This window comes from Zonotrichia leucophrys, chromosome 2, assembly GCF_028769735.1.
Source record: "Zonotrichia leucophrys gambelii isolate GWCS_2022_RI chromosome 2, RI_Zleu_2.0, whole genome shotgun sequence".
Lineage (NCBI taxonomy): Eukaryota > Metazoa > Chordata > Aves > Passeriformes > Passerellidae > Zonotrichia > Zonotrichia leucophrys.
Window position 1 is genome coordinate 7,326,035 of NC_088171.1, and position 18,981 is coordinate 7,345,015.

General features: G+C 44.4%; 1 protein-coding gene across 7 annotated transcripts in view; it reads right to left on the minus strand.

Annotated features, from left to right (window-relative positions):
- The window catches only part of KMT2C (lysine methyltransferase 2C), a 189,072-nt gene that overhangs the window by 17,070 nt on the left and 153,021 nt on the right, over positions 1-18,981 (minus strand). For all 7 annotated transcript variants that reach the window (XM_064703871.1, XM_064703875.1, XM_064703877.1 and 4 more), the window contains 10 exons: positions 18,890-18,963; positions 16,138-16,320; positions 13,642-15,510; positions 12,289-12,614; positions 9,700-11,531; positions 8,536-8,647; positions 7,511-7,589; positions 7,328-7,391; positions 5,101-5,333; positions 568-2,265 (listed from right to left, as the gene is read on the minus strand). In XM_064703871.1, coding sequence (XP_064559941.1) covers positions 568-2,265; positions 5,101-5,333; positions 7,328-7,391; positions 7,511-7,589; positions 8,536-8,647; positions 9,700-11,531; positions 12,289-12,614; positions 13,642-15,510; positions 16,138-16,320; positions 18,890-18,963 — 6,470 coding nt within the window. The remainder of the gene's footprint in view (positions 1-567; positions 2,266-5,100; positions 5,334-7,327; positions 7,392-7,510; positions 7,590-8,535; positions 8,648-9,699; positions 11,532-12,288; positions 12,615-13,641; positions 15,511-16,137; positions 16,321-18,889; positions 18,964-18,981) is intronic.

Sequence of the window (18,981 nt, forward strand, 5' to 3'; positions counted from 1 at the left end):
CTTTTAAACATATTTAAATTTTGTGTTAAGAATGAATTTAGAGTTTAGGCAGTCAAAATCCAAAAGCAGAGATAAGGATTACAATAAAATTGCCAACAAGTGTAAAGTACCTGCCTCCACAGAAAGCACTTTTCTTTAGGTCTGTTTTTAAAGACCTTATAAATTAATAAATCATACAGACAATTCAGGTGGAGTCACAGGAGAAAGGAGACACACCATGTTCTGTACAGACACATACCAATGAGTAATTAGGAATCATACTGTAAAAGCCTGCCTTAATATTAGAAAGTGGTATTTTTGAAGACAATTTTCTGCAGAAAAGTACTATTTTTTACATTTTGGTGACTTCTGAATATGCTGACTTAAGAAGCCATATTAAAATTTATTCTTTGCTCAACACAGGTGATTTACTTGTGGAGAAAAGGTAGGAAAGAGGTTAAAGTTCCTTAAAGCTGTTTCCTCCACCCCTGTACAGGTAGGTTATGTCCCCACACATGCCCACAGTAAGGCACAGACCAGACTGGACTGCTGCTGACCACAGTGTAACAAAACCAGTCCCAGGCTCACCATTCCTTCAGCTGGACTCTGCTTCTCTGCTAACTTTTTATCCCCAGAAGCCTCCTCTTCTGCTCGGCCACTGTTCTCTGGTTTCTGATTTAGAAGAGATGAGGACTTCTTGTTTTTTAGCAGGTGTTTCAGCAGTTCATTCCCTGACTCCCCTTTGGCTGCCAGAGCACCGGGTGCCTGTGCTGGGCTCGGAGCTGAAGAGCTTGGCTGTGAGGTGACCTTATCCTCCTCCACCTTAATACTGCTTGGATTTTCTGGTTTAGGCTCAGCTTGACCTGAGCATTGATCAGTCTCTGCCTTTTCCAGTTTAACTTCTTGGAGGCTGCTGGGTGTGTCCATTGTAGCCTTTTCAGCCTCTGCACTCCCCCCGGGCTGTGTCTGGGACACGCTGCTGCTGCTGCTGCTGGGGAGCTTCCCCTCCAGCTCTGGGGAGCTCTCTCCTGTGTTGGATGTCGAGGGGCCCGTGAGCTCCATGGACTCCAGCTCATCCTGGTGCCGTGGCTCATTGGGGGTGTTCACTGTGGGGGTGGAGGTAGAATCAGAAATGGTTGGGGTTGATGGTGCAGTGATATCCGAGTGTGGAGTTGACGGGGCTTTTATGGACTCGGCATCGTCGTCCTTTTTCTTTTTTCGTGTCCTTTTCTTTTTGCCTTTCTCTTCTGGGATTATGTCAGAATAGAGCTGGATGAGAGACTGGCCTGACACAGGTATGTTTGCAGCCTGGGGCACACCAGTGTCCGACCCACATGGGGCACTGCCCCCCAGCACTGGAGATGAAGGGACAGCAGAAGGGAACGGAGGCCTGACCTGGTTCTGTGTAAAGGCAGCCCCAGGGAGATTCCCATGAGTTTGTTTTACATTATGGAAATTGGGGGCTCCACCTGCACCAGCAGATGCATCAGGTCCAAAAGCTGCAGGTCCCACTGGCCTTCGCTCTGTGCTTTGCATAAAATTGGTGGCAGGAGGGGAGGTCACAGCACCCTGCTGCAGGATCTGCCCCATCTGCTGCTGCTGCTGCTGCTGCGGGGACGGCTGCACGGGCCGAGGGGTTTGCATGAAATCACAAGGCAGCTCAGAATTGAAGAAAGGTATCTGAGATAAAGATGTTTTGTTGCTCATCTCAGGCCCCATCATACTGTGCTGCTCCAGCTCCATCCTCTGCTGCAGAGCTCTCTGTCGATCCACCTCCTGCATCAGCTGGATGCGCTGCCGCTCCTGCTGCTCCCGTAAGCGCTCCTTGCGCTCCCGCTCCTGGAAGCTTTCACTGAAAGGGTTGTTGTCCTCAAACTCCACCCTCGGGGGTGGCCCTGACTGTGCAGCTGCATTTGGGCCAGGCACAGGAGCTGGTGCACCAGGAGTAATTGGCAGTGGTGTCATTGGAGGCTGCATCCTCGCTGGATTCATGGAAATGTGACTCGCAGGGTTTGCAGGCTGCCACCCGGATAGATTTGGCATCCTGGTGGGGTTGGATTGCCCAGGCATCACCACTGAGTGCTGCTGATGCTGGAGCTGCTGTGGCACCATGGGGAAGCTCTGCTGGTTCATTGCTGGTGCTGCTCCTCCTGGAACCATGGGAGGCTGGCCCTGGACCCCTGGCATGATGGAATGTGGGGCCATCCCACACTGCTGCTGCTGCTGCTGCTGCTTGATCCGGTACTCCTCAATCAGCTCCGCGTGCTCCTTCTGCTGCTTCCGGATCTAAACATTGAAACAGTCATTATTCACCTCTGCCACAAACTGCCTGTGTGAGCAGCATAAAGCATGTTACTCACCACTGTAATTCCAGGAGACAATGAACCTCAGAATTTCTGCAGTGTTTTTAATGCTAAACAGCCACTATTTCATCAGAAATACTCCCCAGCCCAAGACTTCAGACCAAACAGCAACGTCTCAAAGTTCTAATTACACATCAAGACTCACTGTGCTAGAGAATATACAAACCTAAACCAGGAGTGATCCTTGTCCTACAGATCTTATCATCCATGCACAGAATACAACAGTTGGGAACAGACAGGAAAAGGGAAACAGTGAGATGGATGATGTTCACACACCAGTAATGTTTCAAAAAGATATAACTGGAAAGGAAAAGTTTGCAGGAAAACAGTGATGGATATTCCCATTTGTTCACAGGCAGATCCTCAAACACTCCATGTCAGATGAAAATTGCAACCACTGCTTGAAAATTTAAGATTTTAAGACCAAACTAAACTCAACATGGGCACTACAAGTTATGCCTTGTAGCTCAGACACACAGGAGAAGTTGAGGGAAGGACACAACACTGTCAACTGGACAAACAAAAGCCTTTCAGAAACACTGCAGAGACCCAACTAAAATAAAAACAGAAAGATTTGCAATCCACTGGTTGATGATACATACATTATGGAAAATCTCCCTCTCACTTCTGCTCAATTGATTATGACTTCCACAGCTTATGTAGGGACAGAAAAACTCTGTAATGTATTTTGAATTGTGTGATAGCCCTCTCCTTTATCTGAAGCAAGGACTAAGACAGAAAGCTCAGGGTAACAGTGATGCCACAGGACACACTTCATGCTGCAGGACAGATGCACCCAAAAGGTTATTTACACAACAATCCCAGGTCCAAGATGATTTATGAGCTCTGCCTTGGCACTGACACTGCTGGATAAACAGAGCTACTGCACAGAGCCTCTGACTGGATCCATCTGCACTGCACAGACCCAGTGCTCCAGGGCTCCTCTGTGGTCCTGCAGCACTAAACCTGTGCTGGCTCTGTGGGGCTGCACCATGAGGCTCCCAAAGCACCACAGCCTCCAGGGGTGGACCAGCCATGACTGTCCCTGGAATGAGCTGTGCCGTCCAAGGCCCAGGGCTGAGTGCACCCAGAGGCCCTGAGCTGAGCTGGAGATGTCAGCAGAGCAGGGAGGGCAGGGCAGGGCCTGTGGGCACAGGCACAGAGCCACAGGGGCCATCTGGCAGTGTCTGTGGGGCTCCATGCCTGGCCAACAACCCCGACTCACAGCAGCTCCTGGGGCACACTCAGCTCCGTGCTCCCTGTGCCTGTGTCCAGGACCAGCCACTCCCAGGGATCCAGCAGCTCTTTTCTCTCTCCACACATACAGAGACTTTTCAAAAACTAACAGGAGCTTGATTGCAGAAAAATGACTTGATCTGATTTGAAAGAGTGGCAAATTGCTTCCAATAGAAGGTGGTTAAAAATGTGCTTTAAACCTCATTTAAGCTCCTATTAGGTACAGAACAAAATGCTGCTTAGGACGTGGATGAATCAACCACTGGTCTAAATCAGTGGCTAAAGGGCAGTGGATGGCTTCTGCTAGCAGTAGATTAAACTTAAATTTAAAAATTACAAATAGGAGAACCTTAATTATGGGGCAGTAAATGGATCTGCCAGCAACGTCATGATTAAAGCTGTTACTTCAGTCTAACTCCACCAAAAGATCAGACTGTTGTATGTGCAATAAAAATTGGTTAAAGGGAATTTTTTTTGCATTTGTTCTACTTGTGATTCATTGTGGAAGGGGAAAAAATTATGTAGAAATAATTTACCCACTCCATCCCTCTTCCACACAGTGGAAAGATGAGCCAACTAATATCCCATCCAGCACATACTTTGTCTTGAAGAAACACAGGGGAACTCAAGGGTCAGATATTGCTCAGGACTTCATTCCAAGTTGTCTGCTGCCAAGTTTTTTCCTTCATACTAGTAAAGAATAATTCTAAAGCATTTCCATTTTCAGCAGGACTAGCTGATCCTGACAATCATGCCAGGTAAATTATAATAAAAGTCTTGAGGAACACAGCACTAACTACTGGTAGGCAAAGCATATTAGCAAAACTATCACACATTTCATCTCACTATTATCACAGTTACAGCACATGAAATTCAAACTGAATATAAGGGAAGGAAAACAAAGCCCAGTGAAAGTGGTTACATGTAGAAACAGGGGCCCAGTAAGGCTGGGAAATCTCTTCCCCTGGAGACTTACAGAACTTGACTGACAAGGTGCTGAGTAACCTGATTTAATCATGAAGCTACTTCTGCTTTGATCATGACTAAAACATCTCCAGACATCCTTTGACCTGTGTTATTCCATGACACAATACTGATGATCAGCATCTAGGAATGAGATAGACTATAAAACTAGTCTAACACTAAAGATATAATAAAAATAGATTTTTAAACTGCAAAAAAAGAGATTGGGTTAGAACATTCGCTCAAGCCTGAAACAAAGCCCTGCATGCTAAAACTTTTCTCTGAATGTTTCATTTTTTTTAACATGGTGCCAAGAACTCTGCTGCAAGTCATTTTGCCAAGGAATTCCCCTCTTCCCAAAGGAGTAATACAGCTTTTTGTTATAATGCTTGCCACAGAATATTCCTTTGCAGCTCCAGAGCAACACTGTTACACACACAGAACAAAAGGAGTGGCTCCTTCAGGTAGAGCTCCACTGTCTTTCAGACTTAAAGGAAAGACTCACTACCCCTGTGAGAGCTCAGTGCCAGGGAGAACAGTCTGGATTCCAGAGGATTACCTGATCTAGCTGTTTTTGGACCATGCTCTGCTGCTCAGTAACGTGTTTCAGCTGCTCTGCATCCTCCTCTGGGAACTCGCGGCCGGCTTTCTTGGCCGTGCGCTGCTTGGCTGAAAGGGCCTTCTTGGATTTCCTGTGGGCTCCAATCTGCTCCTCCAGGTACTTCTGCTGCATTTGAAGCAGTTGTTGTGTGTCCTGCAGCCACTCCTCGTATTGCTTTCGTTGGGAATCATCTAGAGAGAAGGGAAATGAAGTGTGATATGATCTTATCCTGGAGATGAAGACTCATCCTACTTTTTAAAGCTCAAGTTTAACCATCAGGTTCCCCCCTTTACTTTCAGAAACTAGTGGTCAAATTCAGCCAAATTTGACAGAGAATTTGGTACTTCAAGAAGTGGTATGTTCTTGGAGTGACTTGAGTAAAGGAGAACTATCCAAATTACTGCATTTGTGAGAAGAAACACACTTGCCAGTGAGCAAATGTGGCTTTGAGAACTGCTACAGAACCCAGTGATTCCCTGTCCTGCCACAGAAGAGGGAATCTGGATGGAAGATCTCTGGAAGTACTCAAGTACAAAGAGATCAGGGAACAAGGACATAAAGGAAACATGGCCTGATTAATTCTGGTGTTTGAAAAAACTGTTGTACATATAATATTTATTTTTATTACAACTTCAAAGAAAAATATTAAAATTATGAACACAATCAAATATTCACCAAGTGAAAGAAATATGCTGTCTTTGTAACAATCACTTTGTCAGTGTCAGCCCTCAGCACAGAGCCTTCAGCACTAGTGCCATTTCATGCCCCCAAAATAAATGCCTCATTTAGGCTGCAACTGAGGCATTGCTCTTCCTTCAAATGAGAAATGCTTGTCTGCCACGGGCAGTGCATTGCTCTCTGATGTTTTTCTGGAGGCAGAACAACCATGTCTGATAACACTTGACCTGCACTCAGCACAGAAAGCAAGAGAACACTGGTGATGGTGCCATTTTTCTCCTGATCACATTTTCAGCCAGTTGGGACACCACAAATAAGCAGAGATTTTCCTTGTGAAGACCCCTTGTGAAGACCCCTGTTTAACAGAGACACCACCCAGCTCCATGATTTCAATATAACCACGTCCTCCTTGTGCTCCAGACCCTGCCACCTTCTCCTCCACGAATCACTGTGTCAGTGACAGCTCTGACTGAACAGCTCAACTAAACCTACTCAGGGTGAGCTGCAGCCTCAAGGGGCTTGCAGGGAAAAATTCTGCAGAACTGATCCCAAACACTGAGGGGACAATTGAGTGCAAACACTGAGAGCATCATGAGAAACATGAAAGCACAGAAATTTTAATGAGTTCCAGGTAAGAGTAACTACTACTGAACTGAAAACCAGATTTACTCAAGTGCTCAGAACCCACCACCACCCAACCAGAGCAGGGCCATGCTGAGTGCCATGTGGAATCATACCACAAATAATTAATACAGATAATATTGCCAAAGCTCCTTATTGCATACTCAGTGCTGCTACTTCAGCTTCTGGAAAACGTGAAGGAATTTACTTCTGTTTCTTATTCACAAATATCAAGTGAAGTATTTGTAGTGATAGAAACACTTTTTAATGGTCTTCCTCTCCCAACATACGCTCAGTTTTAATTTCTGCTAATAAATCTTTCTCATCACACAGACTAGGATTCACAATTGATCTAGGGCAGCCAGAAATATGGAATGCAAAAATTTAGTGCAGTGTATTTCTGCTTTCAACAACTGTGTTTCACCAGCCAGGCTTGCCTAACCAGCGCCTGGAAAGCTTTTTCTGGTATTTGTTCAAATGACAATGACACTGCACAAAACTTTCTGCTTCTGAAATAAAAAATTCCATCAACACACAGCTGTTCTCATTGAGCACAGAATATTGCAACACAACCCAAGACCAGGTTTCTAATACAGCAGTCTGCCAGTTAATAGATCACTGCTCTCACACAAATCCAAATAATGTCAATTTTCTGTTTCCCTCTTTCCTTATGGTGTTTTGTTGATGATAGCTTCTAAAATGTTAACAGCATTTACTATACATCCCTTCATTACCTGGCACTGTAATGATGAAATGACTCAATTTTAAAAGGATGATTTTTTTTGAGAAATAGGATCCATTTATGGATAGTTCATTTTAAAGAAAATAGAACAGTAAAATGAAAAAAACCCCAACCCATACAAGAAATTATTAAATCTCTACTTACTGACAAAACCAGGACCAAAATTGGGAGGATTAGGTCTAGAAATCTGAGGTGTCAAACTTCCATCCTAGAAATTTCAGTAGAACAGACAGACAAGGTTATTAAATCATGATTCAATTAAAATACCCAGAACTTAGTGATCATTATTGAACAGTTTTGTTTCCAGCCCATAACAAGTTGCATTACCTGTGTAATTGCCTGTTGCATATGATTTTGGCCCTCGCTGGCCTGACCTCCTGGCACTGGCTGACCCATAAAGGGAAACCTATTGAGAAACAGAAATAGAAATTGTGACCTTGCAAATCAGTACATTAGGAGAGACAACTTTATTACGTTCAATTAAACAAAGCACTCAAATATTATACAGACATGCACTTGAACTTCTGTACCAAACCTTTTCAACACCTGGAGAATACAGACAGCATTTTGCCCTTGGCTGAAACTATTGCATTTTACATTTTTCAGAAAGATGAGGTAAACATGACCTACTGTGCTAGAACAGTGAAAACACACACACACAAGTTTGTATTTGTATTTTAATATTTTACAATTTAAAGAAAAACAACTGAATGTATTTAGGTTTCATGGCCACCATCACAGTCAACTGGAGTAGGGTAAATTTACACTTTGGGTAAGCCATTTACTATCATGGGGCACTGGACAGAGAAAACCCAGTTTGAAGGGCCACACAAAAGAACAGGCACAGATCCTCTCTGGCCCATGGACTCCCCACCTACCCTAAGGACAGCCATGGTGCAGCCTGCACAGCTCATGCTCCTCTTGTCCTCAGAAGGGATTTAAAGAGAGGATGGAACTTCCACTACTTGGGCTAAAATCTTACTTACACCCAGCATTAAATGATTTGCTGCAACGTGAGGTTCCACTGTTACATGGCCACCCCCAGTTTCTAGCACAACCCGTGGGAGATGTGTCATTACCCAATTAGCAAGTGGGAAAACAAGAAGAGCATCAACATGCTGGCCATGTTGACCCATGACATTACAACTGGAACACAAATCTGATGCATTTGAATACCTTTTATAGCTCCTACTGCCACACTGGCTTTATTCCTAGGAGATAATCCTGTGTTAGCATCAAATGCGAACCACAGGACAGAAATTTTTTTTCATTTCCTGCACACAGCTTCCCTGAGCTCTGTCATTTCCTTTTACATTCTGTAGTCCTAAAGAATGGTGTCAAGAGTTGCCTACCTGTTCATGACCATTGGTGGCATCCCCATGTTATTCTGTGCCATGACTTTGTTGATCCCCTTAAGAGCCACCATTTTTGCTTTCATTATAGGATCTGTAATTGCATCAAAATCTGGAAGACAAAATCAGCAGCAGTGAATCACACAGCTGAACACTACAAGTTATTACATGGAAATTACTTGCTTACATTTAGTTCATGTGTAAATCTTCAGTAAAATATTAACTGCATTCCTATTTTACATTAATTGTCCTCCCCACTTTGATATTCAAGGTTAATAAGAAGTTTCATGTATCCTGTAGAAGTTGGTGCAGCAACAGCTGTCCTTGCTTTCAGCCACAACACACAACCAAAAGCAGGTCAGTCTGAGAAGGGCTCTAGACCAAATCTGGCCTATGACCCAACAGATTAATAAATTCTATTTATGGGTTTAAGACTCAGGAAGAGTTGTTGTTCCTGTGATCTCAACTGGCACACCACCACTAATGCACTATGAGAATGGCCTTGATGGTCACTGAATTTACAACTTAAAAAATTCTCAAAATTTAGTGTTTCATTATCAGTTAAATGATGGCCATGGTCTTGATATGAATGCTCAAACTGCTAGGTTATATTAAACAAGCAACCACAGTTTTTCCTAATTTTTTTCAGTACCAGCAGAATTATATGTGATATTTCTGGACCTTGCCTAGACTTGTGGGTTAGTAACAGCTTTTGATAATCCCTTTCCTTGTGACACAAGAAATACTCCAAAGAAAGTCATGAAACAACCATAAACATAAAATTGATAGATCAAATATTAAGAAGGTCAGCTACTGCACTTGATTACTTAATTTTGTTTACAAAGGATGCATTTACTCCCTATCTCTTGAGAACCTAAAGGATGAAAAGAGTATGTGACACAGCTGATGCCACAAACATCATCAGTAAAGCAGAGTTACCTTGATCCTGGTAATGACAACAGGAGCTCTGCCAGAGTTCAGAATTCCACCTACACGCTCAATTTCCATACTCCCTTTGTACCTAATAGGCAGGCTCATTTTTATTATGCCACCTTCAAGTTCTACACATTTACCTGCTTCTGGCAGTCCTGTGGATTATTTAACTATTTGTTGCTGCATTTTTAGAACACCAACCAGAAACACACAAACAGGACACCCACATACCAATATTGGGGAAAAAAGGCTCTGAACGCTGGCGAATCATGGCCTGCATCTGTCTCTGCTGCTGCTGCTCCTGCCTCTCCTGATCCAAGAGGTCCTGCAGAAGAAGTGGCTGCTCCTCTAGCAGAAGTGGCCTCTCTCTGTTTTGCTGCTGAGCTAATGGCTGAGGGAGCATCATCTGCTGGGGTGCAGAGATGCCGCTGGGACCAGGACGGTTTGGTACAGCCACAGTCTGATTCGATGTCTGTCCTGTCCCAAAGTTATGATTAGATGACTGACCCTGAATAAATCCTGGATTTGGTGACCCTTGAGAAAAATTATGGTTCATTCGTGGGACCATGGGCAGATTGGAATTTAAAGTGTTTTCCAAGATCTGTCCAGCAGGTGTCATGAGTGTTTGTGGAATACCTGATCCATGGTTCATTTGTGTGGGTGGCAGAGATTGAGATGGAGATCCCAGAGTTCTTGCTTCAGCATTGTCTGAGCTTTCACTAGACAGCAAACTTGAGAGGACTGGGGTGGACCCAGAAATACTGCAGGAACTTACTGCCCCTTGAACAGGCAGTGGAGCAGATCCCTGAGCATCTGGACTAGGCACAGTTGTATCTTGACTAGGAACAGCAGGAGTTTTGTCAGGGAATTCTGGATTAGCAGGTTGCACAGGAGCCTTTTCCCCATCCTTTAACTCCACTTCAGCAGCCTGTTGAGTACTTGTGGACTCAGTATTTCCATCACCTTTTTCATTTTCATTCTTCTTTTCCTCTTGAGTGTTTGGGGAAAGTACTTTTGTTTTAATTTCATTTTCTGTACCTGATTTCTTTGGTGGAGACTGGGTGTCAGCAGGGGCAACAGCTGTATCACCTTGTTCTTTCTGTTTGGGTTCTTCTGCCTTGCCCTGGATATCTAGCTTGTCATCAATGGGGACACTAAGGTCTAGTTCTTCATTAAACATTCCTTTCTTATCCCCCACATCAAGGTCTGGGTCTGTGTATGCAATCAAATCAAATTCCCCAGGTCTCAGAAGGTCATCAAGGTGAGGATCATTGGTTTCCAAATTATCTAGAGTGTCCAGTTCATCTCCTTTCCCATCCTCTGTGTCCAGGTTCAGATTTTCCAAATCCTCATCATCTAAATCCTTGACTTCAACCCCATCAAGGTCTTTCACATCCAAATCTTTTACAGCAGGATCATCAGGATCAAGCTTTTCTTCTAGACCATCACTTGGCTGGTTGGGAATCTGCAAGTTTGCAGATTCATCAGCTGGTGCAGATGTGGACAAAGATGTTCCTGGGAATGCATCAGCAACTGGCTGACCCAGAGAACGCATCACAAGTGCAGGTGGGTTCTCAGCATTGATCTGATCCTGCTGGGACTGGGACATGTGCTCCAAACCCGCAGCCATCTGCAGCTGGTTTGGGATTCCTTGAGAATTGTGTCTCAGTGGCTCTGCCTGCCTTGGGCCTGGGAAATCCTGCCTGGGCAGGAAGCCGGGGTGCCTCTGGTGCTGAGCTGCTGCATCCAGCACGGTGGCAGCAGCAGCAGCAGCAGCAGGGCTGAAGGGCAGCCTGGGCCTGCCATCGGGAGCCCTGTGCCGCAGCTCGATGAACGCCTGGCCCAGGATGTTGTGCTGCTGCACCGGCATTCCCGGCGGGGGGAAATGCTGCGGGATGCCGGGGGCGTTATTGATCTGGGGGCTGCTCACTGCCCGGGGCATGTCAATGGACAGGGACCTCCTCAGCTGGGGGGGAACTCCAGGCCGCTGCAGGGGCTGCTGAGGACCAAGGAAACGCTCCTGGCCCGAGGGTGGACCATGGCCCCCTCCTGGAAATCCATATCTAAAATAAAGCATGAAAGGCAAATGATTTTTTTTCTCAGTCTCACACGACTAAATAACTGTTCACCAAAATGCTTTACATGATGCATTCATCAAGATATTTAAATCAATGTTTTGACTAATTATACTTACATTTAAACGAGCTTTATGACTACAATAAAATAATTGCTTTAATTATGTTTAATAAACAACCTGTTTTCAATTTCAATAATAATAATAATAATGGATAGAAAACTCTGACAGTCAGAACTAACCTAGTAATTAAAATACATGTTAATGCAATTCAGAGTAAAAAAACCTCAGTGTGTGGATTTAGAAATTACTGAAATAAATCCAGATACTGAAAAAATTAACTTCTGAGACTGTATGTTGATACTGGCATTCATTTTACATTGTAGCATTCACTGCAAAAATGCCACAGACAGAAGCTGATGTTTGATCACATACTCATTAGAAATTATTCATTATTAAGACATCAAAAATAAAGTCTTTTACTTCTTTTATAGAAATGCCCCATAAGCCCTGGACAACAAGATGCTTCAGGTCACATAAGTTTGATTAGTTTCTCCACTTATTTTTCTGAATTACTCCCAACAAAACAGTGTACAATATTTTGTAAAACACACACTCTAATGTTACAGGAAAACCCACTGCACATACAGAGTTCAGGAAGGATACCAGCTCCTGTGGATGATTGTTCATCCTATCTGAAATACCCCCTTTAACCACCCCTGAGTTGAAGAGATGCAAGAGCTCACCTCAGACCATGAGGTCTCATCCCCATGGTGTTCATGTCTCCTGGAAACTGGGGCCTGTTGAACTGCCCATCCCCAGGGAAGGGCCCACGCTGCTCCTTCGGGTACATGGAGAACCTTGGCCCACCTGGAGGGACCACGGAGGATCTGATATTCCCAGGATAGGGAGGAGGAGGGCGGTTAAAGATCTGATTTAAGTTGTCTTGCTGCCAATGCTGAAGAGGGGCTGCATGGGGAGGAGCTGCTGCGTCCTGCAAGGCCTTTTCCTGGCGAACTGCATTCTTCTTCTGCTGCTGCTGCTGTAGAATAATCTCACGGAGCTTCTGGCGCTGTTTACAAGAAAATAAATCATTATACTTGACACTGCAACTGACATCTTTTGAAGTGTTGCACTCAGCTAGGTTTACTTTTTGAGGAAAGAAATTCTTCACTTGTTAAAGGAAAATATTATTAAAAGCAACAATCACCTCAGAAATGAGAAGGAGGGTCAAATGGTGCAGGGTGCTGGCAACCTAAGTTAACATCCAGACCTCTTGGTAAAGTGTATGGTGTGATCCCATTCTACCATTTAACACGGAAGCAACTCTCTTTCCATTTTTCTATTCCAGTAGTGCAGGCCCTTTCACCACGGGAAAAGTGCATTCTGAGAGACAAATGTGACTAGAGGTCCACTAAAGAAAATTCAGCAGAAGGTTTTTACACCATAGCTGCAGAATTCACTCTTAACTCTGTATGATAACCACTATGATAAACCACTGGTTTTCCATTAAATTCACTTCCCATCCCTCCTTCCACACAGAAGATTGAGCAGCTTTCCCCAAGCTGAATGTAATTCTATCTCTTAGCAAGAGCTGTTTTCCATTCATGGACAGAAACCTGGAGTGAATGTGCCTCAAGAAGAGCTGTGACCAAGGGAAGGATTCATCTCAACACACTGGCCAACTGCAAAGTCAGACATGGTCTGAGATCTGTGCCTGTACTCCCTTCTACAGCCAGTGAACAAGTCACTGACAATCAGTTCCACACCTCATTTTCTACAGAATAGAACAAACTGACCTTTTAAAATGTTTTTTTTTCCCCAGACTGTAGCTAAAAGCACTACTACAGACCAACCATCTATGTCTTCAGTGGCTTCAAATACAGCCTTTGCTTCTTTTTTTTTTAATTTTGTCCAAATTCCTTAGAAATTACTGATGTTTCTGCATATTGTAGTTCTATCCAGAAGGACCAAACTACATTTAAGTTAAAAGTAATTTGTACCTTATACAGTTAGATTTAATGGCAAGAAACTTTTAGGTATTAACAAGAATGGGGGAAATTCTACTTCCAAAATTTTAGTATCACCAAAATTCTCACCTGTCTTAACTTCTCAGTATCTGCTTGAGACATATTCATGGTGTTCTGTGTATCTGTTACTCCTGTGGTGGGTGCTGGGCCAGGAACTTGTGAAACTTTGGGAAACTGTTGTCCTTGAGAAGTCATGGGAGCATTTCCAGATGCACTGAAGGTGCCCTCAGATCCAGGCCGTGGCTGCTCAGCAGCATCATGGGCCAGCTGACCAGTTCCAAAAGATTCTGGCTGAGGTCTTGGAGTCATTGGTGGTTGATCATATGGGTCATGTGCTGGAGTAGCTGCACCATGGCTAAAGGAATCTGTTATTGCAGGTCCTGCAGACCTGGGTGTTTGAGAACATGGGTCTGATGGCCTGACAAAAGTGCCCTGCAACCTGCTCTGTGGTGTCTGCAGGAAAGGATCTCTACCTGTTATTAGTCCTGGCCTTGTCATGGCAGGTCTGTTAAACCCCTCAGGAATCCCTGGCCTTGGGGTTGCTGGCTGCTGAGAGTAAGGATCACTGAGAACTGGCCGTGGTGTTCCAGGAGGTTGGGCATAGGGATCAGAATGTCTCTGCTGGTTTGCTGGGGACTGAGCAAACAGATCTGCTGGCTGAGCAGGCCTTGGTGTTGGTGGCTGCTGCATATACGGATCCACCGTGGCGGGACGAGGAGTTCCTGGGGGCTGGGCGTAAGGATCAGCAACTGGCCGAGGAGTACCTGGAGGCTGGGAGTAAGGGTCCTGAGAGGCTGGCCTTGAGATGGGCCCAGCCTGAGGGAAAGAATCACCCTGCTGCCGCACCATGCGCGGCGGGTGGGCAAAAGGCTCCTTCATGGCAGGGTGGGGAGTGAGGGGAGGCTGGCTGTAGGGATCATTGGCCTGGGAATGGGAAAAGTTATCCACAGGCCTGGGTGTCAGAGGGGGCCTTTCATAGGGATCGACAGCGACGCGCCGGGGCGTGCCTGGCATGGAGGAGTAAGGATCCTGCGGGGACTGAGGAGGGCGCAGAGGAGTTTTGAAAGGTCCAGGGCTCCCATCCACAGGAGCAGGAGTGGGAGTCAATGGAGGCCGTGCATAGGCATCAGCAGAGGTTACTCTCTGTCTCTGAAAGGTGTCAGTCCTAGGAGCCGGCTTCGTAAACGGATCGCTGCTTCCGGCACCTAAAGGAACCTTCCCTGACTGCTCCATAACTATGGGGGACCGGGGGACTCCCAGAGGTTTGGAGAACTGCTCTGATGGCAGGACAGGCCTGGGTGTGTCTGGGGGCTTTGCATAGGGATCACTGCTACCTGGAGATGAAGAACATGAGTCCCTGACTGGCGAGGGCCTGCTGCCCGACGGCTCCCGAGATATGGAGGGCTGTGCTGCACAGGAATCCAAGGGGGCAATGGGGTTCCTTCTGACAAAGCTCTGGTTGATGGGTGCTGGTCTGGGTGTTCCCACCATTTTAGCATAGGGATCCATCGGAGAAGGAGGCCTTGTGTTTGTGGAACCTGGAGAAAACATCTGTTGTGATGGTGTCTGAGGAGTCTGAGACTGAGCCAGCGATTCGTGCACCGGGATTCGGGTGGGAGTGGGAGGTGGGGCCTGTGGCTTTAGGAACACATCATCTGAGGGTGCCGACGTGGGCGTAGCAGGGAGCTGCTGCTTTGTGAACAGATCCTTATGGAATGTCTGCTGTGCAGGAGACATGCTGCCATTGCCAGTCTGCGGTGTTAAGGGGCTCTGGATCCCACTGCTGGGTGTGTCTGAGCCAGACTGGTTCAGGAGCTGCTGTGAACCAAACTGCTGCTGCTGCTGTTGCTGCTGCTGTTGCTGCTGCTCATTTTTCACCTGTTCAAGCTTCTGTGTGGCTTCTATTTTGGCCTGCTGCTTACTTTTTTGCCGCATTTGCTGTTTTAAAATTATGAAGAAATATGTTACACTTCTAAGTTTAGGGTATACAAAATCTTTCTAATGACTGATTCTATAATTAAAACCTCAGGACACATCCAGTATCAGTTACAAATAATTGCAAATTTTAAATTCAAAGGGAGCAGAGAGTCCAGCTATTTGTGAAGTTTAATTACCTTGACATGCATCTTGCTTGCCTGGGAATAAGCATTTCCCAGGCTGCCTAAAGAGCATCACTGCTTTCCAACCTTATACTCTGGAGACAAAGGTAACTGACATGCAGCACTGGTGTGGACTTTGAGAGACATCCAGCCCCATGTGAGGCAGCAGTCTGCAGGACAAAGTTACTGCAATACAGGGTATGTAATAAAAAACTACTGCAGTGACCACCCATGCAGAGAAAGAACAACCTGTTTCTATAATACACAGGATTTAAGAGTCAAAATTTAAAGAAAAGGTTTTTTACAAACAGTTTATCTCCTGGTAACATCTCTTTTCTTCCCAAGCAGAATGGCTGACTGTATAGTCTTCCACAAAGAAAGATTCAAATTGATTTTATTACAACAGATTCCTGCAATGCAATAAAAAGCAGGGAGAAAATAACAAAACACCTTAAATGCTACACACCTGTCTGAATTTCCATTCCTGCTCATGTTCTGATTCCCTCTGTTTTAATGGATCTTTAAAGAGGTCGGAGTCGATGCGGGAGCTGGGATCAATGCTATCCTGTTGCTGCTGCCTTTTCATGGAGTCATTTGACATCTGTACTTTATTGATGCGCAAAGCAGCTCTATTATCTCTGGCTTTTTGCTGGAAAAAGAGAAAAGATGCAGTTAGAATTATTTTCTTCTACTAAGTCGGCACACTGCATCTGTTATTCCTACAAAATAGATCACCAAATTATTTGTACAGCCTGTTTTAATCACACACATTCTCGTGGAAATGACATTATGCACTTAGGAAAGAATTCCAAACAGAAAAATTTCACACCTCTATGGAAATTCTGTGTTTAACAGATATGGAGGGAACTAAGAGGTTACTAGCAATTAATAAATTAGTAAACCTATTAGCAAAGCTTTTCTATACAGGAGGGTGTCTGTTGCAGGCACTGTGCTGTGCCAAGAAATCATTAATAGCACCAGTTCACCTTTCAAATCACATATTGGTGTGGCCTTACAACATGAAGGCTGAGCACAGCAGATGATGTTTGGATCAATAAAGGCCACTAATGTGGAGAACTTCACTGACAAGAAAAATACAGTCTAGTCCATTAAATGACCTCTAAAGATCTGAGTCAGTTAACAGTTAACAGTATAAACATAGGATATGGGGCTATGGATCAGGAAAAACTGTATGGAGACACAGCAATTCCTCTTCAATGAGGCATTTTACAGCCATAGTGACACTTTAAAGTATCTAATGGAAGTTTCAAAGAGCCTGTTTTACCACCAATCTAGGATGTGATTTCTTTTCTGAACCAAACCCTCACATCCTCTTTTTCACAAATTTATCTGCAGCTGTCAAGTAGGGGTTGCCTAGAGGAAAAGGCTTCAATACTTCCCCCCAACAATGAAACAGTGACATGGATGAGAGCACTGGTGTCACAGCAGCAGAAAAATCACTGTCATTTTTCCCTGTAAGTGATGGGATTGTGCATGCTAAGTAAAGTAAAAAATAACAGTGAAAATTTACTACTACTCCTCTGAATTTCATTTCAGCCTTCATTCAACCTCTCAGAGTGTAAGTCCCTCAGGAGAGGCACCACAGCAGCTTCCTGTGTGCACAATGTCAGGAACACCAGCAGAAGCACAAGGACTGTTCTGAGAGGAATTAACCACATTTTGCTGTGGAAATACTGGTGTGCAGGAGCATGCCCTCAACTCCTGTACATAGGGGAAATCATTTTTGCTGCTGACTTTTGGATACCCATCACAAGGATATAACTCCATTTTTAAGAACAATGAAAAAGAAGCATCAGTAATAGAAATAATTATGAAGTGGTAAATGTCACCCATGTAAGTGGGTATTATCTTATAAATACCACAAAGAAGGAACCACCAAGATTAACTACAGCATGGGCAAGGTGATACAGAGGTCCAAAGGGGCTGAAATTGCAACACTGAATAAAAAGCAGAATAACAATGATGCCTCAGTGATAAAAGGGAAAAATGAGAGAATTATTCTTTCCAGTGGAAAGGGTTTCAGAAAGATCAAGAACTCCACTTCTCACAATGAGTTTAGGATATGATTTATCCTCTTAAGCCAGAGATCACAGCAATTTTGAATTTGGACAGCAGAAGATGATGTAGTACTGCCAAACTTCGAGTCATCAACATGCAGAGGAATGAGGTTTGTTTACTGATGGGACTACATGAAAAAAGAGCAGGTAGGGGAAGGCTATGAGACTGAAAACTGCAAAATCCACAGAAACCTGCAAAGTGAGAATGACCATCCAGTTGCTGCTGTGAAGAAACAAAGATGAGAACCAGGAGAGAATGGAAGTTAAAGAAAAGTACATTTGCCAGCAGTTGTTGGGAAAGTCCAAAAGAATCAATAATACTTTGGATACACACAGGCCTCAACAGAGGCTTCAACAAAGCTTAAGGGTCACCCCCTCTGAATGGCAGAAGTTCTGCAGGGTAAAATCAATGACAATGTAACTCCAGATAGCTGCTACAAGTACCTGTGTGTTCACTTAACTCAGATGTGAAGAAGGTGAATGATTTTGGAGAGAAAAATTGAGTCCTTCAAGCTCCCCACAAAATGGTACCAGAAAAATGGATAGCAGAAGATATCAGGAGAGTCTCCACACAAAGCAATACAAGAGAGTAAGCACAGAAAGGGAACAGTAAAGCAAGAACACGAGGAGTAGAAGTAAATGAGGAAAGCAGAGGTGTGAGCACTGACACCTCTGGAATTGTTAGTTCAATAGCTGAAAGACTTCAGCAACCCTAACAGGGAAAAAAGGATAGCCCAGAGAGAGGGGATGATGAAAGGGAGAGGAATCTCATCGTCAGTTGCTATTAGCCTTCTCAAGAAACTGGTGAAATTCTGTGTAGAAAGAGACACAGCAAAGATGACTTGAGGCATGAATCAAAGGCAGCTGAGAGGCAGTGGGAACCACAAATGTTCTCATCTCAGCTGATGCCTTTACATTGCACAGTACTGTGTTTATGCCACGACTGAAAAACAAAGAATACAGGTACAAGTATTCAGACTTAGGAGTTAAATTAAAAAGGTTTTCTTGCAGTAAGGGAACTATCACTAAACCCTGAACTTGGGTTATTAAAAACAGAACAAAACAACACTTATAACAAACCTTATAAATGAAATGTATGTTTGCTGGAAGCATGCAAATGCAGGTGGGAATTGTTCTTACCACATAGGGAGCCCTCTCCTGAGAGCTTGCTTTCCTCCACAGTTTAGCAATTTGCTTCACTCTTGTAGCCCAGTCTGCAACCAAAAAAATGT